Source organism: Sparus aurata, chromosome 9 (genome assembly GCF_900880675.1).
Source record: "Sparus aurata chromosome 9, fSpaAur1.1, whole genome shotgun sequence".
NCBI classification, from domain to species: domain Eukaryota; kingdom Metazoa; phylum Chordata; class Actinopteri; order Spariformes; family Sparidae; genus Sparus; species Sparus aurata.
In genome coordinates this window covers 35,419,028-35,446,021 of record NC_044195.1, presented here as the reverse complement: position 1 = coordinate 35,446,021, position 26,994 = coordinate 35,419,028, and the positions used below count along the sequence as shown (strand labels likewise).

Below are 26,994 nucleotides of genomic sequence, written 5' to 3'. Positions count from 1 at the left end.
GTCAAACAGAAATTAAAAGCAAAAGGAGACACCAGGTGCTCTTGAAGTTAAACTGATAAACTCAGATAAAGGAAGAACAACGGCTTACTGAAGGCACACTCACTCTGAGACAAGAAACAAACATAAACATTAAACATCATTAAAGTATAACCAAACTCATCAAACATGAGAGAGTAAAGTCAGTATTTAAAAAAGGTCTGAAGTGTATTTCCTTAGTCAGACCTGGATATGATAGAACCAGATTTAAAGATCCAATAAGTCTCTGAAGCAGTTTGAACAGCTGATCAGCTCTGATAGACTGATCTACATGCTGCCCTCCCCTTTCATGAGCCTCTTGTTGCCATCATGACATTTATAGAAATGACATGTCAGAAGATCAAAGAAAATGTTTCATGATGAATAATGATTTACAGCTCGGTGTGAGTGTGTCTGAAGTAAATCTATGTGTTTCCTTTAGTGACAAAATGAGAAGCAAATTTATGATTTACTTTAATGATTGTTTAAAAGAAACAGATTTTAGTGAATTAACCACATTGAATAAAGATTGCATGTATAACATTCAAACCATCAGCATCATTGTAAATCTGCATTTTATATATACTGCACTAAACTATGTTTAGATTTTGGATCTTTGGACTGCGTGCTGCAGTTAATTGAACATCTTACCAGGAGTAGAAAACCATCCCCCCATGATTCAGACTGCAGACAGAGAAACATATGAAGAACATGATGTACAACATGAACCACACCTGATAGATGTTTAAATATCTTATATAACAGAATGATTAGTTCACTCAGTCACAGTGGAAGACTCTGAGGGACGGTGGTGAAAAATGTAACAGGGCCTCTACAGAGATCTACATCCATGTTATCACTGTCTATGTAGAGGGAACTTAACAATGTGATCAGCAGGAATTTAAACTGGTTATATTGGTTTTAAAAGACGAAGAGAGCCTCAAGACAATATTGAAAACCTTCCTGTCAAACTTCACTTTTAAACTAACATTCATTACATCGTTTAAATTTCCAATGTATTGATACCCTCTGAAAACAACATGTAACATTTCAGTTTATAAATGACGAGCATCTGTTTTTAATATAAAAATGTAATATAAAAAGCAGAACATCCTTACCAGTGTGTCTGGATCGTCTGGAGAACGTGTAGCTGCTGTAGATCTGCAGCAAACAGAAAGTAAAGACTCTTTATATACGGTGACGTTAGAGCTTGTACAAATGATCCGCCCTCTCATGAACCACGTGATTTATAAGAAATCCACCGACTTCTTATAAACTGTCACTGTGGTGTTGCATGTATGTGCACAGTACACAGTGACAGTTTGTAAGAAGTGAAAGGGGAGGGTCCTAATTATAAAGAGTCTCTTCCGTCTGTTTCCTGCAGATCTACAACAGCTGAACGATGGCTGAGCAACGCGGAGCTGCTGGTAAGAATTTTTCTCCTCATATTATTAAGTAACAAAGGTTTTTGATTCATTAACATTAGCATGTTAGAGTCATCTACATTATTTCATCACAAGGTTTTACTCCAATTTCAGAATGAGAGTGTAAATCCAGTACAACCTGTCCTGCAACTACAGATTCACACTGGCATCCTTTGTGTCTATATTATAGACAATACTGCAGGACATTATACTAAATATTAAAGGAAACATTACTGTCTTAAAGTAAAGATATTCTGATGCACTGCTTACTAATTTGAACACAGTCCTAAAAATGTGCACTTTAAGTCATACATACAGAAAACAGAACTGAGATTAATGTTTGAATGTGATCAGGGACTAAACAGACTGTTTTATGTGGAGGTCAGATACACTCTGTCAGAAAAGTTGAGATCCATTTACTCCTTCCAAACACAAATACAAGTAACGCACATTATACATAGTCCTGAAATGATTCTGAAATATATAAAAGCTCTGCCTACTGCATTGTATTAAACATGTGATGGTTCTGTCATGATTACAATAATAATATAAGTAATAACTTTGCTGTACTTACAGTAAAGAACGTGCAATGTTTAGCTGTGATTGAAATGGATGTGTTGAAGTTTAGGAGCTTAATGAAGGAAATGTTAAATCAATAGAGAAGCTGTGCTGAGCTGAGACCAGGAGGAAGTGACAACAACAATGTTCAGTTGAAAAGGGGAAGTGTCACACCTGAGTCACTGTCAGAAGGTGATGATTCTGTCGTGATTAATCAAAGTATTAACTTTGCCGTAATTACGGTAAAAGAATATGTGTGATCTAACCACTCCTGTACAGATTATTAATAACCTGACAATCTTAAAATCACCGAATCGTGATTTTCACACTGCTAAAGGAGCTGATAGGCTGATTCACATCACATCTGATGGTGCAGCAAATGGTGTGTGTGTGTGTGTGTGTGTGTGTGTGTGTGTGTAATGGTAATAACTATAGGGCTGTCAAAGTTAACGCGTTAATAACGCGTTAAGACAAAATCCTCTTAACGCCGTTCATTTTTTAAGGCGCGATTGACGCTCATTATTTAAAAAAGAAAAAAAAAGAAACGCGCAATTGTTTGACTTACGGCCGTCGGTGGCACCTGTAGTCTTGATCCTACGGGGCACCTTAAGGGACATGGGGGGGGGGGGATCTTGCAAAAGCTGTCACACTTTGCTGGTCGTTCGGTAAAGTTGGAAAGATATTCACAGATTCGAATTTCCGGGATCATTAAATCTGAAGTGAAACGTTTTTCAAACACAAATGATGCCTCTGTCCCACCATAATAGCATAGACTACGAGCTACAAGCACCAAAAACCCCGTCCTCCGAGCTCGACGGACAACATCGATCTCTATGCGCAGCCGGCAGCCGGGCGAGTGCGCAGGGAACGGCCGTAAGCGGTCATTTGGACCGCTGGATTTAAACCCTATAATGTCTCATATAAATACCCAACTGAGTGATGAATGCATTCATTGTGTCATGATATTTAAAAAAAAAAAAAAAAAAAAAAAAAACGAAATAATAATAAAGTGTACATTTTAACAAGTTTAATTAGCCTATACATTTATCGATATCATAGTAAAACGTAATTATTGCTATGTACACAAGGTTTTAATAGAGAAAATCCAGAACAAGAAAAAACAATTAAAAGTAACTTCAAGATTCAAGATGAACTTTAGATGAACTTTATTGTCCCACAGTGTGGGAAATTTGTTCTGGGCCATTTGCCCATGCTGCAGCCACAAGTAACACAGAACATACAGTTACACACAATCACATACAATAGATATGCACGTCAGTATCATACAAAGTGCCAGAGTGCAAAAAAAAAAAAAAGTAACTTATTTGATTATGAAGCATTCTATTTTAACACTTAATATATAATAAAATAAATAATGATAATCGAAAAAGCTGGAAACGAGCTGATCTAAAACAAACAAACAAACAAACAAAAGAGCCGGTTAGATCACTTTGAGCACTCCTTGAATAAGATGCGGACATTGATCCCAGCCAGGTCGAGGAGGATGTTATAGAAGACCGCCACTGGCCATCTTCGCTGACACAGACACGGAGGCAGTGCCGGTCCAAAAGAGCTGCAAACGGAACCAAACACCGGACACTTTAAATGCCACAAGCCCGTGTGTGGTAACTGTACGAGAGCGGAGGTAATCTGCAGACTGTGACCAGTGATCACAACGGCTCTTTGTTTGTTTTAGATCAGCTCGTTTCCAGCTTTTTCGATTATTATTACTATTATTGTTTTATTATATGTTAAGAGACATTCTTTTGTGTGTACTCAGTGATTGTGAATTGTTTTACTGAGGTGCAGTATTTGATGTTCACCACAGTGTGGCGCAAGCTCAACAAGATAAGGGCTCATGCAGCGTCATTGAGTTCAGAGTTCATTCCTACATTGTCAAGACAACATAGACTGTTTTGTCTCAAATAAAGAAGCTAAAGGCTAAAGACGGTTTCTTCTTCCGTCAACTTATTCCCCCGAGTTCGGTGCTGGTGATGCTGCTAAGCTCAACATTATATATTAAGTGTTAAAATAAAATGTTTAATAGTCAAGTACGTTGCTTTTAATTGTTAATTTTCCATGAGTTTTCTCTATTATAATCTTGTGTAAATATGCAATGATTACAGTTTACTATGTGCGATGATGTGAATATAGATAAATGTATAATTAAACTTGTTAACATGTTCATTTTGGGGTTATTTCGTTTTTGTTTGTTTTTTTAAATATCATGACACAATGAATGCATTCATCACTCAGTTGGGTATTTACATGACAGATTATAGAGTTTAAATCTAGCGGTCCAAATGACCGCTTACGGCTGTTCAAGTAGTTTTGAATTCTGACCTTCTGAAGTCCAGGTGACACTTTGGTCACAGGGGGATCCGCTGTGTGACAGCGGAGAGTCAGCAGCTGGATTTTGCGCCCACGGTCAGTAGTATTAGTGGGTGTATAGGCAAACAAACAAACAACAACAACCCCGACCATTATTCATTGTATTATTACATTTGTGGGAAGTTATTACAATAAAGATTTTCACGTCCCCACAAATAAATCATTGCAAACGTAACAGTTATTACATGTGTAGGAAATAGCATGTTACGTTTGCAGTAGGCAGTGGCTCTTACGTTTGTGGAAAATGTATTACATTTGTGGGTTTATAACATTAAATGCTGCAGATTTTTATTACGTTTGTGGGTTTATTGACGATGTTAAATGACGATATTTGTCTCTTAATACCTACAAAGCCTCATGTAGGCCTGATGCAGATAATGAAGCCAAGAAATTATAATAAGGAATGTTCTACCTGCTCTTATAGCCTATGCACACAGCGCAGGTCTTATTATAGGCTGTAATATATACAAAATACTCAGTAGGCCTATAGTGAGGGAAAATTAGCTTAATTTGTGATTAAAATATGACGATGAGGACCCAACGATTGGCCTTCCTTTCCTTCTCAAACTATGTTGAAATTGCATCTTTAAACAGCCCAATTTACCAAATTTTCGAAATTTCCCCGGACCTGTTAAAAAAAGACTATCTGCGCAGTGATGCCGGTATCTGACCATTTTTTTCAGTAACGAGTAATCTAACACGTCAATATTTACAAACCAGTAATCAGATTAAAGTTACTTATTATTTTTGTCATTTTCCTTAGTAAAAATATATAGTTCTGCTTTCTTCTTGACTCGGGGAGTGATGTCACGTGTGCCACAAGTCACGTTTTCAGCACGAGCACAGCTCACGTGTAACACCACGCAGCGACACAAACACAAACAACAATGGACGGAGGAGAGAGAGGCGCTTTCTAGCTGGAAATACAGTCATTATTTTGAGTTCCTGTTCCTGTCAGCAAAAACCTTTCTGAGGTCTCGCAAAAATGACTTTTTTTCTTTTTTTTTACCCATAATTTTTTTTTTCCCCCATGTCCCTTAAGGGGCTTCGTATGATCCAGAGTGTGGCAGAAGAATAAGGCCCAATCCCATTTCTCTTTCCTACCCCTACCCCTTGCCCTTTGCCCCTTGAAACTGAGTGCCAAGGGGCAAAGGGCTGAAAGTCAACCCCTCCGAATTGGGACACCCCTTCGACAATCGCGTCATCAGTCACTCGCAATTCGTTCACAACTTCAAATTCATGCATACACTGCACAGGCTAATGTTAAGGTTACACCTGATTTGTGCATGACATTCCATCCCATAATGCTATCAATGTAACTGAATACTAGCAGCGAGGTTGCCGAAGTTTGTATTGATAACGTTATCACTGTAGATTATCAGGGCTGATACTATCAAGGCTAGTAGCGTTCAGCCTGGTAAGGTTAACCTGAAGCCTCAACTACTGGCGATTTTTTTTCGTGTGCATTTTATGAAGAAAAGGACCATTACACATTGAAACAACGTTAAACTAAACAATACAACGGTTTTCGTAAAATTTAAAACTTTATTAATGGAGAAAGTTCTGGGAAATCTGTCGTAGCCCTCCGTTTGGAGTGTGCCTCTGGAAAATCTCCGTTTGAAGGGGTATATAGCCCTATCACTTCCACCTAACCCTCTGTCCTAATGGGAATTGGGACACCCCCACCCCTACACGTGAACGAGCAAAAGGTCGGGGTAGGGCCAAGTGGTGAAATGGGATTCAGCCTAAGAAAGGTAATCAGAAGAAGAAGAAGAAGCAGGGTTGGCGTTAGGTAAAAACAATAGTGTTTTGTGGTGTTGAATAAACATAAACATTTTCATAAAGCAAGCATATTTGCCCTTTCTTATGTTGAAAAAAAGAGCATGAAAAAAATACATTAAGGTACATTTAGAACAGAAAAAAATGTGCCAAAAAATTGTGATTCATTTGCAATTAATCGCGAGTTAACAATGGACAAAATGCGATTATTCGCGGTGAAAAAAATGTATCGTTTGACAGCCATAGTAATAACAAATGGTAACATTCTGGAATCACTTAGATTTGACATTTTGTTCGGTAACATATTTTGTTATTACATCACAGAGAGGACCCATCTTCTTTTAATGAAAAACAAACAAAGAGTCTAAAATAAATCAAAATCAGAAGGTCCTCGTCTCCCTGTGGATATTTTGTTTGGATCTGTAATATCTACTCACATCAGATATAGGCCTAAGTTGTTTTTGTTGGAACACAACTTGGTGGCCTCACATATTCCAAGATTCTTTGCGCACCGAAAAAGAAGAAAGAAAGAAAGAAAGAAAATGGTGACATCACGTGGTGTAGATCGTCACTTTCGCGGGCCTGGGCTGCAGAAATCATGACGTAAGGGTAAAACATCTGGTGACACAACCAGGAAATGCTCCAGAGGCTAGACCGTCACATTTAACAACGGCTGACGAGGTTAACAAGGTCTCTCTGAAGGACTCGCCTTCAAACACCACAAACGCCGAGTCCTTCAGAGGATGCAGACCCTGAACTGAGACACAGCAAATATTAATAACAGCTGAGCTTCACCTCTCATAATCATGCTTCTCAGTACGGTAACTGCGAACACTTGTCCTGGTGAGCACACTGTGAAATGCTTGTGTGTGATTTGTAAAAAGTGTGTCAAGTGTAGCAGTTAAGAAAAGATTTCTAATAAAGTTCCATTATAAATAAGATACAACTAAGCTTCAAAGAAAAGTTGTATTGGGATGTACGAGTACCTGATATGTGTGATGTGATGATATGAAATGTTTCAAAGTTTGAATGGAACATTTTAGCTGAAAGCATGAATGATTAAATAAAAGGCGAAAATGTATAGAAAATGAAAAAGTGGGACTTTTTAAAATTCTGTCCTTTGGCTTTTATTAATATTCATGTTTTTTTTTTTATTAAAGGAGTAGTAAATAATGTTCTTATTGAGCTGAATATGTTGATAATATAAGTTATATAAAGTTTCTATGTTGAAAAACATGGAAAGAGTCGAAGGCCAAAGAAATGTTGTGTAACAAAACGCCTCCAGCACTGACACTGCTCCACTCATTAAACACACACAGGAAATCTGCATTTTAACTTGGATAATGAAGAAAAAAGAAGTCAAAATAGATTCTGTTAAAATCACAGAATGATGTGAAAAACACATTTAATTGAATATGATTAAACATATTGTTAATCAACATATCACACCTGTGTCCACAGAGAAAGGTAGCTCTGTTGATGGTGATGAAGAAGACACAACCCAACAGGTGAGTTAACATCCTGCAGAGTCTCTGTCTTTATTCACCAGCAATATCTTCATTCATATGTTCAGATAAGTGACAACAACAAAGAAAGTGTTGTTGCTGGAGTTGAACATTTATCTGTCAGTGGCAGCTACATGTTCACTTTGAAATATTCATTTATCACTATAAAGAATATTAAAGGAAAATAGATTATTGTCAAACATTCAAACTATTCAAATGAACTAAATGTCTCCACTTTTGTTCCATTGGTCTCATAACTTCATTGTTATTGTTGACAAAGTCAAAGACATAGTTGACCTGGAACAGAACAATCAGCATTAAGATGAGTTCAGATAGTTAGTGAATATTACATTAATATACATTTAAACTGTTTGATGTGTTTCTAACACACACTTACACAACACATACACAAACCTTGTATCTGCTGGAAGCTCTCTGTTTCTGTCTCCTCTCTCTACAGGATGCAGACTCACACTCAGTGAAGTGTCCAACGTGTGGTTCCTCCTTTATACCCAAAGTAGAGGTTGGTGAGGAGCCAGCTGAGGTCCTGCCTGAACAGGTCAGACTGCAGACAGGTAGACAAAATATTTGGAGGTTGTTCAAGTTTGTTGATATTGTCCTACTGATCAATTACAGATAAGCAGTTACTTATAATATATTTTATGAAACTGACATATGATAATGCTGAAAAAAATACAACCATATAAAACAGTAAAAAGAACAAACAATAAATCATGAGATAAAACAGACACACAAACAGTGCGTGCGTGCGTGTGTGTGTGTAAAAGTCATGGACAATGACCACATGAGGTGCATTCACCAGTTACAGCAATATCACCAGACTCCCTTACAAAGAGTTTGGGAGAAACTTAACAAGCACTTGTAAATTCAGCACTGAATGAACTATGTGAAGAGTTTTCCTTCCTTGTAAGAAGTGATGGTTTGTTGCAGCATTGCTAAGAGTGGTCTGGTTTGCATGTTTTTAGTTCTCGCCTCCCATCAGCTGTTTGAACACACTGTTTCAACTGATTTCAACATTTACAGCAAATTAATTTACATACTGACTGAAATTATTCAAACTGAGTACATTTTAAGCAGCAGGTTACGTCTTTGGGGGAAGAACAAAGTGTAGAAAGTCACCAGACTCCCTACAAACTCTCAATTTAAGACTTTTTCATTAGAAGAACTGAATAAACTTCGTGAAATGCTGTCTACAACACATTTATATTTATTTAGGCTTACATTTGTTAATTCAGCAAACATTTTACATAGATGTATTTCTTTTTGTGTAAAAAGAAAAACATTTTAACTGTTTGTCCCAGCAAAGTAGGTGTTTACTCTCTCACACACACAACACTATTATAATATGTGTCTCTGCTGTAACAGAAGAGACTGCATGTTCTCACGGTGTCTGTGTGGTTTGTCTCAGGCTTCTTGCCACAATCCAGAGACAAACAACTGAGGTTAATCTGTCGCTCTGAACAGTCTGCAGGTGTGAATGTGATGGTGAATGGTTGTTTGTTTCTACATGTCTGTGATGAACTGGTGACTTTAAAAGTTTAATATTTCCTCTGAATATGTCCAGAACATGGAAATAATCGAGTAAAGTGAAAGTATCTCAGATATGTACAGTACAAGAGTTAATGTAATTAATTACTTTCCACCACTGAATGTAATGATTATTATAATTAACTGAACTACTTTGTGTGTTTACTTGTTACATGTTTTCACTTCTAAAGGTTTTGTGTTTCTGATGCAGGTCGATGTGGACCCAGAGATCCTAAAGGAGCTGAGAGCTGTGTATTCAACATCATATAAATGTAGGTACAATTATTTATAGTTTTAATAAATGTTTTTTACTTAAATTACTAATCTTTTCCCCCAGTACTGCTGTGTGTAAATATCAGGGCTGTAACAAAGAAGTCTCACTGGTTCAAACACAGTTTGGAGTTAAAGCTCAGTTTAATTATGTTTCACAAAAACTAAATGTATAAAGAATCATTTCATTTATTCTGAACAAACAGAAAATAATCCTCCTGCTGGGACTCAGACTGATTTCTGCACTCTGGAAACTTCAGTAAATCATTTTCATCATGAAAATAAAAACATGTCCGTGTGACGCTGGATGAACACTGAACACTTCACAAAAGGATGATACACATTAAAGGTTCATTTATTTGTCATTTCACAATAGCAGGGTTGTAAAATGAAGCTGAGTGTAAATTCCTTTATGCTACATAAGAAAAACTAAACTATGTTACAGAGAGCAGATGGTGAAGTAAAGAGTCTGGTGTCCTGAGGAGTGAAGCTGCTGTGTGTCTGGTGGTGCAGCAGCAGGTACTTGTGTATCTGTTGTCAGGTGGCAGCAGGTGAACAGACTGTCTGGGTGTCTTTTAGTATCTTTAGGCTCTGTGCAGCATCTCACCTCACTGATGTCACTGATGCTCTGCAGACAGCAGATCTGTAGGAACCTGTGTTGATGCAGGAGGGAACAGTCTGCTGTCAGACTGAGCTGTTTAAAATCAGCTGGCTGATCTGCAGCTTTTACTTCACATCCAGGTTTATTATCTGGACCAGCAGCTCATTCAGAGTCACTCTCAGCAGGACTTTCCTCACATCTGCTGTGGTCACTGACTGTGTCTGGTCCTCTGGAGGAGAAGCAGACTTCACAGCTCAGTCTTGTTGAGGAGATCAGAGTGAGGATAAGAAGTGTTCAGCTCATCAGGCAGTGTGTCCTCACACATGATGGAGGCTCCTCTGTTTCTGTAGAATGTGACATTTTGAATCTCCTGCCACATATCTGTGGTGCTGTTGGAGTTGAGGTCTCTCCAGCTGCTGATGTTTCCTCTTTGTCTCACTGATATCAGCTCTCAGTCTTGCTCTGAGTCTCTGTATGTTTCCTTGTCACCTGAGGCTGAACTACATGTAGTTTTACAAGCTACACTTGTACAGTAGCTTGCCCAACACTGGATATCGGTAAATATTATGATGACAAAAATACTTAACTGATTTAATGTATCATATTTATTTTGATGGTTATTGTTATTGTCCATGTCATGTGACCAGTGACTCCAAACCAGTGCTGGACTGGATCACTACACAGGTCACAGAGGAGAAACCAGCAGAGCAAAGTGAACAACATGTTTACAGTTATAAGAAACACAATATGGGTCTGTTTGTTTACTGTCAGCAGAATAATGAAGAAGAAAACATATACAACTCAAAATATTCATAAAGAATAGAATCATTTATAAAAAAGAGTGTCTTTTTTTCTCTACTCAGTAATATAATCTGGCACTGGTTCTGTTTTATCAACAAATCTGCCTCTGTTGACTGTGAACACAAGTCATTCCAGATATCTGATGTACTTACAGGACTCAGGCAGGTCTTCAGTACTATTGTTTAATTCACACTTTATGCTGACCTCAGCACATGTTGCTGTGTCCACCAGACCATCACCACTGTACTGTTACAGCCCTAATAAATACTAATAACATCTAACAATATATTACAGATATAAGAAGATGTGACTGTGATGAACTGTCTCTTCTCCAGATCCTGTAGATGATGAAGGTTTGAAGAAGTGCATCAACAAGACGTCAATTGACCTGAAGAAGCTTTTAAACTTCTTTAAAGATGTTGCAGCTCTACACGAGAACACTGAGAAAGGTGATCATACACAGTAATCATATATATTTTCTGCTTTATATTTACATTATGTTTAGATTTTCGATTCATGCAGTTAATTTTGCATCTTACCAGCGGGCGTCCCATGTACTGAGGCTCTGCAGCGGACCCGGGTCCAACTCCTGACCTGTTGGACCTGGGTCCCTTTGCTGCATGTCACTCCCCCTCTCTCTCTCTGTTTTGTGTCACTCTCTTCAGCTGAAAAAAAAAACAAACAAAAAAAACTTACTTCCTGTTGTCCATCTGCAAACAGAAGAGACTCTTTACAGAAATGATCCTCCCACTTTATGAACTTCAGGACTTATAAGAAATCCACAAACTCTCACTGTGTGTGTGTGTGTGTGTGTGTGTCAGTGTGATAAAGCAGAACCTCTCAGTCAGGAGCAACAACTCCAGAACACTGATTCCTGATCAGCTTTAGATCCAGATGTTTCCAGTGTGCTCCATTCAAACAGTGTCTCCACAGCACTGTGTGTATTAAAGTAGAGACACTCAGCTGTGAAACACTGCTGCACTCATTAAACACACACAGGACATCTGCACTTTAACTTGGATAATGAAGGAAAAGAAGTCAACATAGATTCTGTTAAAATCACAGAATGATGTGAAAAACACATTTAGTTGTTTTAATCATTTCCTGAATATGATTAAACATATTGTTAATCAACACATCACACCTGTGTCCACAGGTGAAGGTAACGACTCATCAGACGATCAAATGGAAGAAGACACAACCCAACAGGTGAGTTAACATCCTGCAGAGTCTCTGTCTTTATTCACCAGCAATATCTTCATTCATATGTTCAGATAAGTGACAACAACAAAGAAAGTGTTGTTGCTGGAGTTGAACATTTATCTGTCAGTGGCAGCTACATGTTCACTTTGAAATATTCATTTATCACTATAAAGAATATTAAAGGAAAATAGATTATTGTCAAACATTCAAACTATTAAAATGAACTAAATGTCTCCACTTTTGTTCCATTGGTCTCATAACTTCATTGTTATTGTTGACAAAGTCAAAGACATAGTTGACCTGGAACAGAACAATCAGCATTAAGATGAGTTCAGATAGTTAGTGAATATTACATTAATATACATTTAAACTGTTTGATGTGTTTCTAACACACACTTACACAACACATACACAAACCTTGTATCTGCTGGAAGCTCTCTGTTTCTGTCTCCTCTCTCTACAGGATGCAGACTCAGAGTCAGGGGAGAGTCCAGAGAGCCGTTCCTCTGGGAGAGACACAGTAGACGTGGCTGGTGAGGAGGCAGTGGAGGTCCATCCTGAACAGGTAAGACTGCAGACTGACTGTGTGCTTAAAGCGAAACTCTCGCCAAAAAGAAACCGAGGCTTTATTTGGGATTGAATATGAGTCAAACCTTCGTGTAAAAGCATAATTATGACGAAAGAGGCACTTTTAAGATTTACCGTAGTTTCAATTTTGGGCACGTTAATTTTGAACAGGAGTGCATGGGGCAGGATATGCAAGCAAAGTTTCATGTTATGTCTAGCCTTCTTCGTGTTCTCAAAATAGCGATTTTGATGCTAGCGTATCCTGCCCTTAGCACTCCCATTCAAAATTAACGTGCCCAAAACCGAAACTACGGTAAATCTTAAAAGTGCCTCTTTCATCACAATTATGCTTTTACACGAAGGTCCCAAATAAAGCCTCGGTTGCTTTTTGGCGAGAGTTTCACTTTAATGTGCTGACTTGTTTGGTGTCTACAAAGCAGTATTTGTGCTCAATTAACACACACCACTCATCAAATCATTTTCCAATTTAACACAGCTGCAAATTAGACACATAACAAAACCTAAACTGATATGTTGTGTGTCTGTGTGGTTTGTCTCCGGCTTCCTCCCACAATCCAGAGACACACAACTGAGGTTAATCTGTCGCTCTAAATTGCCCGTCGGTGTGAATGTGATGGTGAACAGTTGTTTGTCCCTACATGTCAAGTCAAGTGTAATATTTCCTCTGAATATGTGCAGAAAATAGAAATACTCGAGTCCCTCAGATTTGTACAGTAAAAGAGTTGGTGTAATTAATTACTTTCCACCACTGAATGTAATGATTATTATAATTAACTGAACTACTGTGTGTGTTTACTTGTTACATGTTTTCACTTCTAAAGGTTTTGTGTTTCTGATGCAGGTTGATGTGGACCCAGAGATCCTAAAGAAACTGAGAGCTGTGATGTCAAAATCATATAAATGTAGGTACAATTATTTATTGTTTTAATAAATGTTTCTTATTTATACTACTAATCTTTTCCCCAGTACTACTGTGTGTAAATATCAGGGCTGTAACAAAGAAGTCTCACTGGTTCAAACACAGTTTGGAGTTCAAGCCAGTTTAATTATTATTATTAAACGAATTATTATATTATTATTATTATTATTATTATTATTCATTTATCGTGAACAAACAGAAAATAATCCTCCTGCTGGGACTCAGACTGATTTCTGCACTCTGGAAACTTCAGTAAATCATTTCATCATAAAAATAAAAACATGTCTGTGTGACGCTGGATGAACTCTGAACACTTCACAAAAGGATGATACAAATTAAAGGTTCATTTATTTGTCATTTCACAACAGCAGGGTTGTAAAATGAAGCTGAGTGTAAATTCCTTTATGCTACATAAGAAAAACTAAACTATGTTACAGAGTGCAGATGATGAAGTAAAGAGTCTGGTGTCCTGAGGAGTGAAGCTGCTGTGTGTCTGGTGGTGCAGCAGCAGGTACTTGTGTATCTGTTGTCAGGTGGCAGCAGGTGAACAGACTGTCTGGGTGTCTTTTAGTATCTTTAGGCTCTGTGCAGCATCTCACCTCACTGATGTCACTGATGCTCTGCAGACAGCAGATCTGTAGGAACCTGTGTTGATGCAGGAGGGAACAGTCTGCTGTCAGACTGAGCTGTTTAAAATCAGCTGGCTGATCTGCAGCTTTTACTTCACATCCAGGTTTATTATCTGGACCAGCAGCTCATTCAGAGTCACTCTCAGCAGGACTTTCCTCTCATCTGCTGTGGTCACTGACAGTGTCTGGTCCTCCAGAGCCCTAATCAATACTAATAACTCAACATGAATCAAACAATATATCACAGATATAAGAAGATGTGACTGTGATAAACAAATAACACTTTAACTGTCTCTTCTCCAGATCTAGATGATGAAGGTTTGAAGGAGTGCATCAGAGATGCATCAGTTGACCCGCAGAAGCTTTTACAGTTCTTTAAAAATGTTGAAGCTCGATACAAGAACACTGATCAAGGTGATAAAACACAGTATACATATATATTTTCTCCTTCTTTCTGTCTTCATCATGTAGAAACATGTAGTGTCTCTACTGTTACTGTCCATGGAAACAGGAAGCAACATAATCCTGCTGCAGTCAGGGAGCTAACACAGTCTGTCATCTGGATTTAAACATCATGTCAGACTTTTCTTCCATGTTGGCAGAGGAAGAAGCTCTGACACCACCAAGTGTTTTATCCTGCTGACCTGCTGAAAGAAAGAATCTGATAACCTGATTTAGTTTCTGATAAACCTCAACACATTCTGATCACAAACACTTGATGAACTGATTCTGAATTGGCTGATCTGACTGATGATGATGATGATGATGATGATGAGGAGGAGGAGGAGGAGGAGGAAGGATGGATTAAAACCCTCTGCTGGAAGGGTCCAAAATATCTGGAGCTTGTTCAAGTTTGTTTTTATTGTCATTCTGATCAATTACAGATAAGCAGTTGCTTATAATATATTAATATGAACTGACATGATAAATGGATCTTATACATATAAAAACCCAATAAACACACTGAAGGACAGAGCAGCAGTTTCAGACATTATGGGCCAAACGACACAGAATAAGTTCTGTCTGAGAGAGCCGGTCCAGAACACTCCCAGACTGTTTTCATCACCTGCTGTAGAGCCTGATGTAGCTGTTCTCTCAAGAAAAGTGCATCAGGGTCCAAGTTACGTAGGAACCAACAGGATCTGGACTCCCACAGAAAGCAGTAAAACCACACTTCTGTCTTTGTTCTGATCTGTTTGAACAGACAGGATTAATACAAAACACAGCTGAATGGCAACGAGTAGAACCCAACAGTACCCTTTAAAGTGAAACTCTCGCCAAAATGCAACTGAGGCTTTTTTTGTGAATGTATATGAGTCAAACCCTCATGTAAAAACATAATTACAATGAAAGAGGCACTTTTAAGATTACCGTTCTTCATTTTCTGGTCAAACTCATTTTCAATGGGAGTGCTACGGGAACTTTTACGATAGCATCAAAATCTCTATGTTTAAAACAGTAAGAAGTCTCGACACAACATGAAACTTTGCTGGTAGTATCACCAGGGTCTCTACACATGAACACGAGCATTGAGAACATTGTTTGTGTACACAGAGTTTACTAAAAAGAAGGTTTTTGAACAACTCACGTTAGCAGTAGCTTGTTCCGCTCGCCGCCGTCCTGCCAGTGGAGAAGTGTCGATCTCAGAATGTGACGTAACCTGGAGGACAGTTAAGGTGGAACGCTCCTAAAGCTTAGTTCCATATAAATGCAGGATAATTTGTTGTTTTGTCGTTAGTGAAAAACAATATTGACCTTGAAGTTGAAAAAGGGCCTCACATAAGAAACAATACTAAAATCAAAAGCCAGAAAAGTCACGTGAGATCTCGCGTGGATAGTTGTTGCAGGAAGACAGTAGTTCCACCTTAACTGTCCTCCAGGTTACGTCACATTCTGAGATCGACACTTCTCCACTGGCAGGACGGCGGCGAGCGGAACAAGCTACTGCTAACGTGAGTTGTTCAAAAACCTTCTTTTTAGTAAACTCTGTGTACACAAACAATGTTCTCAATGCTCGTGTTCATGTGTAGAGACCCTGGTGATGCTACCAGCAAAGTTTCATGTTGTGTCGAGACTTCTTACTGTTTTAAAAATAGAGATTTTGATGCTATCGTAAAAGTGCCCGTAGCACTCCAATTGAAAATGAGTTTGACCCGAAAAGGAAAATACAGTAAATCTTAAAAGTGCCTCTTTCATCTTAATTATGCTTTTACATGAAGGTTTGACTCTGGTACATTCACAAAAAAGCCTCAGTTGCATTTTGGTGAAAGTTTCACTTTAACTCAATCCAGTCTGATCCAATATCATACACAACATATTGAAATCAACTGGATCCAGGTTTTTGTTTCCTGCATCAAATATACTCACTCACAGATAACAGCCACCTGAATACACCTGATTGTTTTCATCATGATCCATCAATTATTAACTAGAATGTGGAAAAACACTTTCAGGATTAATGTAAGTGAGAAAAAACTCCTGGATCTGTTTCTTTTATAAAACATGTGATGGTTAACAAAATATGATCATTTAAAGATTAAACCCACAACAGGAAGTGAAGTCAGAATCAGCTCCACTAACTGCAACATTAATAATAATTCAGTATTAAAACATGTTCAGGTTTATCAGTCACATTTTACTGCACAAGTTCTGCTGATCATTTAAATTCACTTTGATAATAACACATGTTGAACCTGTAACAGAGTATTTTCACAGTATTAGTACCTTTACTTGAATAAAAGATGTGAACACTTCCTCTGTTATTATTATTTGACACAAATCGTGTCATCAAACTCAGTAACAGTTACACACAAATATGAATCTGGATCTGACTGAATTCTGCTTTATTGTTCATTAGGACAGAAACCCTCATGGTGGTCCTGGTCCACAGGTGAGTGTCATGTTCCTACCAGGTTCTTTCAGTGATTATGAATAAATGTTCACAGTTAGTTTATCTCTGTGTGATGGTGTAAATATGTTTGGAGTTGTGTTTATTTATATTGGTCTAACTGATTTTTTACTTATTAATTATTACAGTTTTAATTGATGCTCTCTGTTTGTGATCTCCACTTTGCTGCTGTCATGATGTAAATGTCTCTGTTGTGGAACTAATGAAGGATTTCATCTTTCAGGGATGAGCTCTACATCACAAACAGTGAAGGTCCACTCAGTCACTACTGGTCAGACCTTTGGTGCTGATGATGAAATACTGGAAAAAGTGAAGAATATGAAATGGCATACAAAGGTGAAGATCACCACAGACTGTCAGGAGTGTGACATCATCATCGTCTTCTGTCCAATCACATCTCGTGTTGGATCAGATGTGGAGGCAGCCATGAGAAAGATTCCAGCAGGTAATGAAAGATTTGTTTCTTACTCTCTCTTATTGTTATCAGACTAATCTGTACAGGGATTATGTTCAGATTATATTCTGATTATAGTCTCCAACTCTCAATCCAATCCAATTCACTTTATTTATATAGCAGTTTAAACAAACACAAGGTTTCCAAAGTGCTGCACAAAAGCATAAAACAGAGATTAAATAAATAAATAAATGAATAAGTACATTAAAAAAATATGCATGTGCACACATAAAACAAATAAAATCACATAAAAACACATAAAATCAACACTCTACGTGGTGTTAAAAGCCAAAGAAAAGAGGTGGGTTTTAAGAAGAGTTTTAAATGAGACAGAGAAGAGGCCTGTCTAATGTGCAGCGGCAGACCATTCCAAAGCTTTGGAGCTTTTCATCTCGGTCCGCTCTGAGCTTAAGCCTAGCTTTAGGCACTGTCAGGAGCAGCTGGTCAGCTGACCTGAGAGATCGGCTGAGCATGTAGGGGTGCAGCAGCTCAGAGAGGTACAGTGGGGCAAGGCCACTCAAGGCTTTAAAAGCAAATAAAAGAATTTAAAAAGACAGTTAAAAGACGTGCAGCAGCATTTTTTACCAGTTGAAGACGCGCAATAGAGGACCCGCTAACCCCCATATATAGTGCATTACAGTAATCCAGTCTAGTGGTCACAAAGGCGTGGATTACTGTCTCAAATTGCTGTCTCTGAAGGACTGGTTTGATTTTTGCCAGCTGCCTTAACTGAAAAAAGCTAGATTTCACCACAGCTTTAATCTGGCTGTCAAATGTAAGGACTGAGTCCATTTTTACACCCAGATTGTTCACAATTGGCTTGTGATACTGTGCCAGAGAAAACAAATCAACTTGGGGGAGGGTCACAGAAGTGCCACCAAAGAACATGACTTCTGTCTTTTCTTCATTAAAATTCAGAAAATTTAAAGACATCCAAGCTTTAATGTCATGTAAACACTTTAGCAGTGGTTTAACGGAGTAGGAATCAGCCTTTTTGAGGGGGACATAAATCTGGCTGTCATCCGCATAGCAATGAAAAGAAATGCCATGTTTCCTGAGAATGGAGCCAAGTGGTAAAAGATAGAGAGAAAATAAAAGAGGGCCAAGCACAGAGCCCTGTGGGACCCCACGTGAGAGAGGAGTAGTGGAGGACACAGAGTCATCAAGGCTGACAGAGAAAGTCCAATGTGACAGGTAGGACCTGAACCACTCTAGTGCTGTGCCACTGATGCCCACCCACTGCTCCAAACGAGCAATCAGGATTTCATGGTCCACTGTATCAAATGCTGCAGTCAAATCTAAAAGTACAAGGACAACACAGTGACCAGAGTCAGTAGCTAAAAAGATGTCATTAAAAACTCTTAAAAGCGCTGATTCTGTGCTGTGCAATGTTTTAAAACCAGATTGGAAAATCTCAAGAATATTTTCTTCATTTAAAAAGTCCATGAGCTGAGAATACACAATCTTCTCTAAGATTTTAGAGAAGAAAGGCAATTTGGAGATAGGCCTGTAATTTGCCAAAACAGCAGGATCCAGTCCAGGTTTTTTAGTAAAGGCTGCACAATTGCATGTTTAAGATTCACAGGGACTACTCCAGAGGACAGACTGCTATTAATAACTGTGAGACATGATGGCCCAATAGTGGGAAAAACCTCCTTAAATAATCGGGGCGGGACAGTATCATCAGGAGAACCTGAGGGCTTCAAATGATTCACAATCTCCTGTGCAACAGGCAGGGTCACAGGCTCAAATGTGTCCAACACAGCAGAGCAGGGGACAAACACCGAAGGATCAGAAGCAGGAGGTGAAATAAGTGCTCTGGTAGAAGTGACTTTATCAATCTAGTAGTGAAGAACATTTTCACACAGTGCAGGGGAGGCCTCAATTCCCGTCTGTGGTGCCTTCAGAACAGAGTTGATCACTTTAAACAGCACACGAGGCTTATGACAGTTTAAAATAACAATATCAGAAAAATATTTTCTTTTAGCCTCTTTCACAGTGGATTGATAATGACGCCAGCAATCCCTAAGTATTTGAAAAGACACTTGCAATTTGTCCTTTATCCACTTTCGCTCAGCTCTTCGACAGTCCTGTCTGGCATTGCGGGTTGATTCATTCAGCCAAGGCTCTGATTTAGCTTTCTGCTGCCTGGTCTTGAATGGAGCCGCAATGTCTATGGCAGTTGAGTTAAGAGCAATGAGTTAAGAGCCTCTGTATCCTCACACACAGACTCAGGAATGACACAGTTCTCACTGAAAACTGCGGAGAAGTGAGCAGCAGTGGAAGGGTTAATAACTCGACATCTGCGAGCAGCAGCGCAAGGTTTAACTGTGGGACAGCAAACAGCAGCTTCAAACAGTACAGGTATATGGTCCGGAAAAAAGGCGTCACAGACCTCCAGGTTAAGAACAGGCAGACCATAAGATAAAACAAGATCCAGTGTGTGACCACGTTCATGTGTAGGCCCAAGTACAGACTGCACGAGATTAAAAGAGTCAATGATGTTTAAAAAGTCTCGCGCTAAGGAGTTTTCAGGGCAACACACATGAATATTACAATCTCCAACAATAAGGACCCGGTCATATTTGGGCATAATATCAGCCAAGAACTCCGAAAAATCTGTTAAAAAGTCTTTGTTATATTTGGGAGGCCGGTAGATCACAGCACACAGCACTGTGTGAGAATGCCCCCGCTCAAACAGACTGAGCTCAAAGCTGGTGAAGGAGGTAAAAGTTCGGTGAAGACACTGGACTCACCAACACTCAGCCAGGTCTCGGAGATAAAAAGGAAATCCAGTTTCCGGGATATGAAGAAATCCTTAAGGATAAATGATTTGTTCGCCAGCGATCTGGCGTTTACCAGGCTGAACCTGGCAGGAGCTGGCGGGTCAGGGCAAACAGCTGACAGGGAGGCCCGACACAGAGGCCGCAGATTCCCCAGATTTATTCCACGCCAGCGGGGACAGGGAGAGCAGGGTCCGCGGGCTGGAACTACCCATCCAAGCCCGCCACGGGTACCAACCAGGCAGTGACAGGGTCCAGCGATACAAAGTCGACGCCCCGCTCCATATCCTCCTCGATCAGAACGAACCAACCTGGTCCTCAGCCTCACCAGACAGCCACTACATTTGCCCCGGCGGCGGTGGCGTTTTCGCCGAGGAAGTGGTGCTGGAGTGCGGCAGAGGTATGACGGGAAGCCAGAGAGGAAAGGAGGCAGAGTTTTTTGTCCATAACTATCAAAGTTGACCAGATTTTTGGCGGATATTCTCAGATCTAGCAACATTTGGCGGTCATACACCAGCAGAGTGTTGACAGTATGTGTAACAAGTGTTACGAGCAACAGAAACACACACAATAGTCGGAGCAGCTGACGGCCCGCCTCATACACTAGCGCCATCTTCCTAACCTCAGAACCAGAGTTCATGTTCTGTCTGAGCCTGTAGTTCTGGTTCTGCAGCTGTACGTACAGTCAGTGAACATGTACACAGTTAGCTCAGATACTTTTCTCTTCTACTTCTACATTTACAAACCCTTCAGTGACAGCAGTGAAGAACACTGCAGCAGATTCAAACATGAGTCCTCAAGTCACTTCACAGCAGCTCTGTGTTCAGCTCCACTACACACTATCACTCTTTAATATCTTTAACATACAGTTTGTTTGTTAAAAAGTGGTGATAAATGTTTGAAGGGAAACATTCAGTCACTTTAAGGTTCAAGTGTGGACAGATTACTGAGCAAACAGCCACAAACGACGCAGCTTTGTTTGTTACGTGGTCATTTTGAGAGAAAGAGATACGATTTTGTGTCTCTTGAATGTACGGAGGTATGTATTAAAGGTCCCATATTATGAAAAACAGGTTTCTCTGCTCTCTACATAAGCTGGTCCTCTCTGAGCCCGCCAACTCCCAGAATGATGAAAACAAGTGATTCCTGCATGGTCTCTGCAGCCCACCCACTGGTAACACTCCTGGAAGGAGTCATTATCATAGCCCCGCCTCCTCTGAGGTGATAGGAGATATCAGAGAGGGGGGCGTTCATCCCTGAGGTGAAGTTTGGTGTGTCCAGCAGAGAGACAGCAGTGTTTCACAACGTTGTCGCTCAGAGCTAGACACGCTAATAACTCTGTTGTTGGTTGTAATAATCAACATGAGTGCCTATATTCTGTCCCAGCTACAGAACAACAGACCGGCAGAGACCGTGGTTGTGTTTCATTTTTAACGACAACGTGCCGGCTGCGGTTCGTGTTAGCTTCTATGTGTGTGCTAACCACTTCACATCGGACTGCTTCAGTAACGAGGGTCAGTACAAAGCTGGCTTTGCCTCGACACTGATCCTCGTTAAAGGATAGATAGATAGATAGATAGATAGATAGATAGACTTTATTGATCCCAAGCTGAGAAATTCCGGTGTAGCAGCAGCATTATACACAAAGACAATAACAACACAATAAAATAAGAGGAATAACCTAGACATATTAAATAGCAATAGAAAAAAGTAATATACAAAATGTATAATCAGTCACCCAGTATGCCAGCATGAGCTTGGTTCTTCTTATTCTCGGAGGTTCTTCCCCCATCTCAACTTGCAGAGCTGCAACAGGAGAGGTCTTAAATGCCCCACTACATATCCTGAGTCCTTTAGCCTGCTCCACATCCAGCTTCCTAAGGTGACTTTCTGCTGCTGACATATATGCAACACTCCCATAATCTAATCTGGCTCTCATTATGGTTTTATATATATTCAATAGCGACTTCCTGGATGCTCCCCAATCACGACCTGATAAGCATCTCAAGAGGTTAATAACATTTTTACATTTATCTTTTGTCCTCTCAATGTGCTGCCTCCAGGTAAGCTTTTTCATCAAACAGCACTCCCAAAAAACGAATGACTTTAACTTGTTCCAGCGTTTCGCCATATCGCTTTATTGATTGTGGCGTTTAGCAAAACATATCATTTGAATTTTTGCAACTGATAGCTTAAACCCTCACCTATTTGCCCACTGCTCCACTGTATTAACTTGTCATCCATGTTATCCAACATACAGTAGCAGATGTCATCTTTCCCTGGCGCTGACTGCCAGGTGCTGGGGATGGCCCTCCTTAACTCATACATACTGAATGGAAGATCCAGATTCTCTTCCGTTGTTGGTTTTTTCTTGTTATTATGTGTCAGCATAGTGCTCCTTTGCTGCTTAGCCTCTGCTGATAGATTTTCTGAACAATGAACATTAATTAGTGTTTCAGCCAATAGCATCGCCTTTTCTAATCCACTAACCACTTTTCTACTGCTACTTGTCAGTATTGGGATTGTTATATTCCTTCTTATTCCACTCAATTTCCTGATCATTCCCCAAACATCTGATAATTGTACCTCCTGACCTATCTCACTACAATATTGCCTCCAGCATGCCCGCTTAGCTGCTCTAACTGTCCTTCCTCCCGTTGCAAGCCATTCATGTCTTAATTAGCATCTTCCAAGCAGTGATGCCTGCTATTTCATTTGACGTCATCGTTAAATCAATCACACTCTCCATATTTTGTACACAGTCATACACAGTCGTTCTCCTCCGGTTATTCATACATACTAATCCTTTATCTTCTATAAATTCTTCTACTATTGAGCCATTTGCATCAGTTCTGTCACTCCCCCATAGAGTGCTATGTGCATTAAAATCACCACACCACACTACTTTCCCCTGCACTTCCCCATCACCATAGTCACTATATCTACACTTAATTTGTTGCATTGATTGTAGTAATTAATTATTGGTAGCTCATATTTGCCTGTCCAAATCTTTAGTGTTATGGACTCACATTCTCTTCCTAAGTGAACAGTACTGAACCTTGTTCCATTTCTAATAAAAGTGGCCACCCCACCACCTTTCCCCATTTTCCTGTCATTCCTTATAGCAGTGTATTCTTGTATTATGAAATCCCATTGCACTCTCAGCCATGTTTCTTGAACACAAATTATACTGGGTTTATCCTGCAGACCTGAGACAGACTTCTTAAGCTCTTGTCCATTAGCTATAAGACTTCTTGCATTTCACTGCAATATACTTATGACCATGATGATCCACCACCCAATAATGATGACTGTGACAGTGTCTGCAAACTGGGTGAGCCTCCTTTCAAAACGTCCTCCACTTCCTCCCACCCAATGGCCTCAACTCCCAGATATTTCTCAGCTGCTTTCACTATTATTTAGATTTTTTTCTGTTTTCTTGTCTGTTTGCGCAGTACAGTTAATTACATCCATCATGAACAGTGTAATCAGCGTGTCTTCTTTAACTCTTCTACATCCTTCACATGCTCTCATGTCATGCCTGTCTGCAGTCTTTACATAAAGTGTCAAAGTATTCCTTTGTTGAGGTTGGGTGCATAAATAAACAGTGTTTAAATACAGTGTTTACAAATAAACATACTATTAATATGAATATGTATATATACACAATATATAAAATAGTATTATTGCACAGGATAATTGCACAAGATGGCGGAGGTAGAAGTGTAAATTAGTGCAAGATAAATAGGTGCATACGGTGTTACATTAAGAGTTATTGGTGTTGAATAGTCTGACAGCAGTTGGAATGAATGACCTGCGGTAGCGTTCCAGCAGGAACAGCTGCTCTCAATAGAGCGACTTTTAGACAGCTGAAATTCAGGACCACGGATGGTTTGGGGCGATACATATTGTAACGTGGTCGGTGCAGGGGAAGGTTATGGTCCTCTTTCAGTGGCGGTAGCTCCGGTTAGCTCAAACGACACGGCAGGCAACATGTGGGATTTCCGCACATACTTTTATTCCACTGTAACTTACATACCAAGCCAGGTCGCTACGGCACTAGTTATCACACGCATACATGCCTTGACACACATAGGCCGAGGATCCTACACCTATACATCACAATATAAAATAAAATAAAAGGGTCTTCACTCTGCTGGCGGCATTGCTACTGCTGACGCATGGTGGAGCGGAAACACATCAACTCTTCTTCTAGGTACAGGTTACATTATCCACTTAGCAAAAGGAGGCGCCACCTAGTGGCGCTACATTGAATAACTCCGACTGTTACAATATCGAATATGGAGTTGTTGGACCTCTGACAGCTGTGTGAAATTGATGAAAAACAGTTTAATATGGGACCTTTAACTTGTTCCTGCCTGTGTTGTTCAATCCTGTAATGTTTGTGTTTTCAGTAAAACGTTCTCTGCACGTTCTTTTTCACAGGAAGTTGATCTCTGAACTTTGTCTCATATTTTGTCTTTTCAGGTGATAAACGTGTCATTTTAGTGCTGATGCATCACACCAGACGTGTCGACTTTTCCACTGATATCAAAAAGTGGAGTGAAACCTATCAGAACGTTGTGTTGGATGTTCATGTTCTCTTCCATGAGACTCAGCCGGGATTACTGAAGTGTCCAAGAAATGATGAGGCAGTTCAACAAATACAAACAGTGTTAAAAGCTCTCAGTAAATAATCTGGTTTTGATGACTAGTTCTGGTTTTAATGCCGTGATATGAAGCAACAAACAACAGAACAGCTGTTATTAATGACTGCAGGCAGATAAATGTCTGTGACGTCCTCTGACAGATTAAATCATCACTTAACAAACAGTCCTGTTGATCGTTGGTGTCAAATACTGAAGTGATCCTGCTAAAGTTCATGAAATGTGTGCTGTATAAACTTCATCATGATGTCATCCTGTAACCATCAGTCACTTTCTGTGTGGAAAACAGGAAACAGCTTGTTTGAGTCTGTTTGCTTCCTTTCACACATTAATAATATATAATAATAATAATAATAATCTGCTTTTATTGTGACGCTGCCTTTAAAGTTTCAGATCATAAAAGTTGTCCTGCAGTTTGTCTTTAACTCTTCGTCTGCAGACGCTTTAATTAAAGATTTGATTGACAAGTCAAAGTGTGACTCTTTGTTCTGTGTGTGGATTCATCATTCAACAGATTTCATGTTGACTGAAGAGATAAAAGCTTTTCACATCTTCTCTGTAGACAGATTATTTCTTTGTGTTTCATTTGTGCATCAATAAAGTGTCAGCGCTCACTGGTAGACAAACTGTGACAGACACTCTGTTTCTGAATGAGCTCCAACAGATTTATGATAATGTAATAAACGGTTTGGTGACAGATATTTTCAATTTGGATTCACATGGTTTTAATTATTTCTGACAACAGTGACACAGAGCGCAAAAAGTTTGTTTAGTTAGGATGTAACACTCCTGAGTCTGACTACTGTGCATATACCGTCATCAACTTAGCTAACGTTAGCTAGCTAACCACAGGTAGCTCTGGAAGCGGCTTACCGGACGCTTAATATCCTCACCGGCTGCAGGTATGCTGGAGGTGTGCAAGTCCTGCCTCCCCACCCTCTCAAAACTGAGGGACAGCGTCTCTGGTCTCAAGGCAGACCTCAGGGAGAAGGATAAAATCCTTATGGATTTCTCCACTATCACCACGCCCCAGGCGAAGCTGATCTCCCACCTGAGGACATCCGGCACTGGTGATCGGAGCACGACGACCATGGACAACACCACCTTGCCATGGAACGGCTCGATCACCAACGAAACTCCGGCACCAGCACTACCCGAGTCCCGTTGGCACCGCAGGGAGCCAAGCCCAAGTCATCGGCACCCTCCACCTCCTGCCTACGTCCTGCGGAGCCGCTGTGCTTCAAGCAGGAGGATGGAGTAGAGGCTCCCGTGAGCTCAACGCCACTCAGGCAGGGGGAACCCTGGTCAGTGGTGCACAGGGGCGCTGGGGCTCGTCCATCTCTTCCTCCTCCACCTCCGGATCTGCCACTGGATAACAGGTATGACATCCTAAGCTTGCAGGACTTACCTCCCGTGGGTGCGCTGTCCGGCTCACCTCCGGGACCTGCCCATCCAGCTGGTCCTCTCAGCAGTCCAGGATCCGGGGTCCACTCATGCAGCCTGATCCCTCCCCTCCATCTCGGCCAGGAGAAACCACGGCCCAGCGCCATAAACCCGAACCTCAGGTTCCATCTCACCTCCGCCGCACCTCTAGGCAGCCAGTGGAGCTGTGCACCCCGTCTGTGCTGGTCTTCGGGACCTCCATGGTCAGGCACATGGCAGCACACGGTGGCCGGACTTTCTGCCACCCTGGAGCCAGCATCAAGGAGGTTGCATCCTCTGCCCTTAAAGGAGAACTTCAGTCGATTTAAACATGCAGCTTCATTGCTCAAGCTACCCTTGACTTGCCAGTACCGAAGACGCGAACACATTTGGTCCAACCATTACAGAGCTCTGTGAACGGAGACTTAGCATTGAACGCTAACAGCATGGGGTCAGAACTTTACACTGTGTTTTAAGCATCTTAACATGCTCCACATCTCACACCAAAAGTTATGCAACATCAGCAGAC

The 26,994-nt window shown here is 40.1% G+C and overlaps 1 protein-coding gene across 1 annotated transcript; it reads left to right on the top strand.

The window, feature by feature from the left end:
- Positions 1 to 1,304: 1,304 nt before the first annotated feature.
- On the top strand, positions 1,305 to 25,669 carry LOC115587642 (uncharacterized). The gene is made up of 12 exons (XM_030427564.1): positions 1,305 to 1,442; positions 7,629 to 7,675; positions 8,133 to 8,231; positions 9,432 to 9,492; positions 11,228 to 11,341; positions 12,049 to 12,101; positions 12,559 to 12,660; positions 13,525 to 13,585; positions 14,535 to 14,645; positions 17,089 to 17,121; positions 17,363 to 17,584; positions 24,865 to 25,669. Exons 1-12 carry the CDS (start codon positions 1,418 to 1,420, stop codon positions 25,071 to 25,073), a joined length of 1,137 nt encoding a protein of 378 aa, XP_030283424.1. The 5' UTR covers positions 1,305 to 1,417; the 3' UTR covers positions 25,074 to 25,669.
- Positions 25,670 to 26,994: the final 1,325 nt, after the last annotated feature.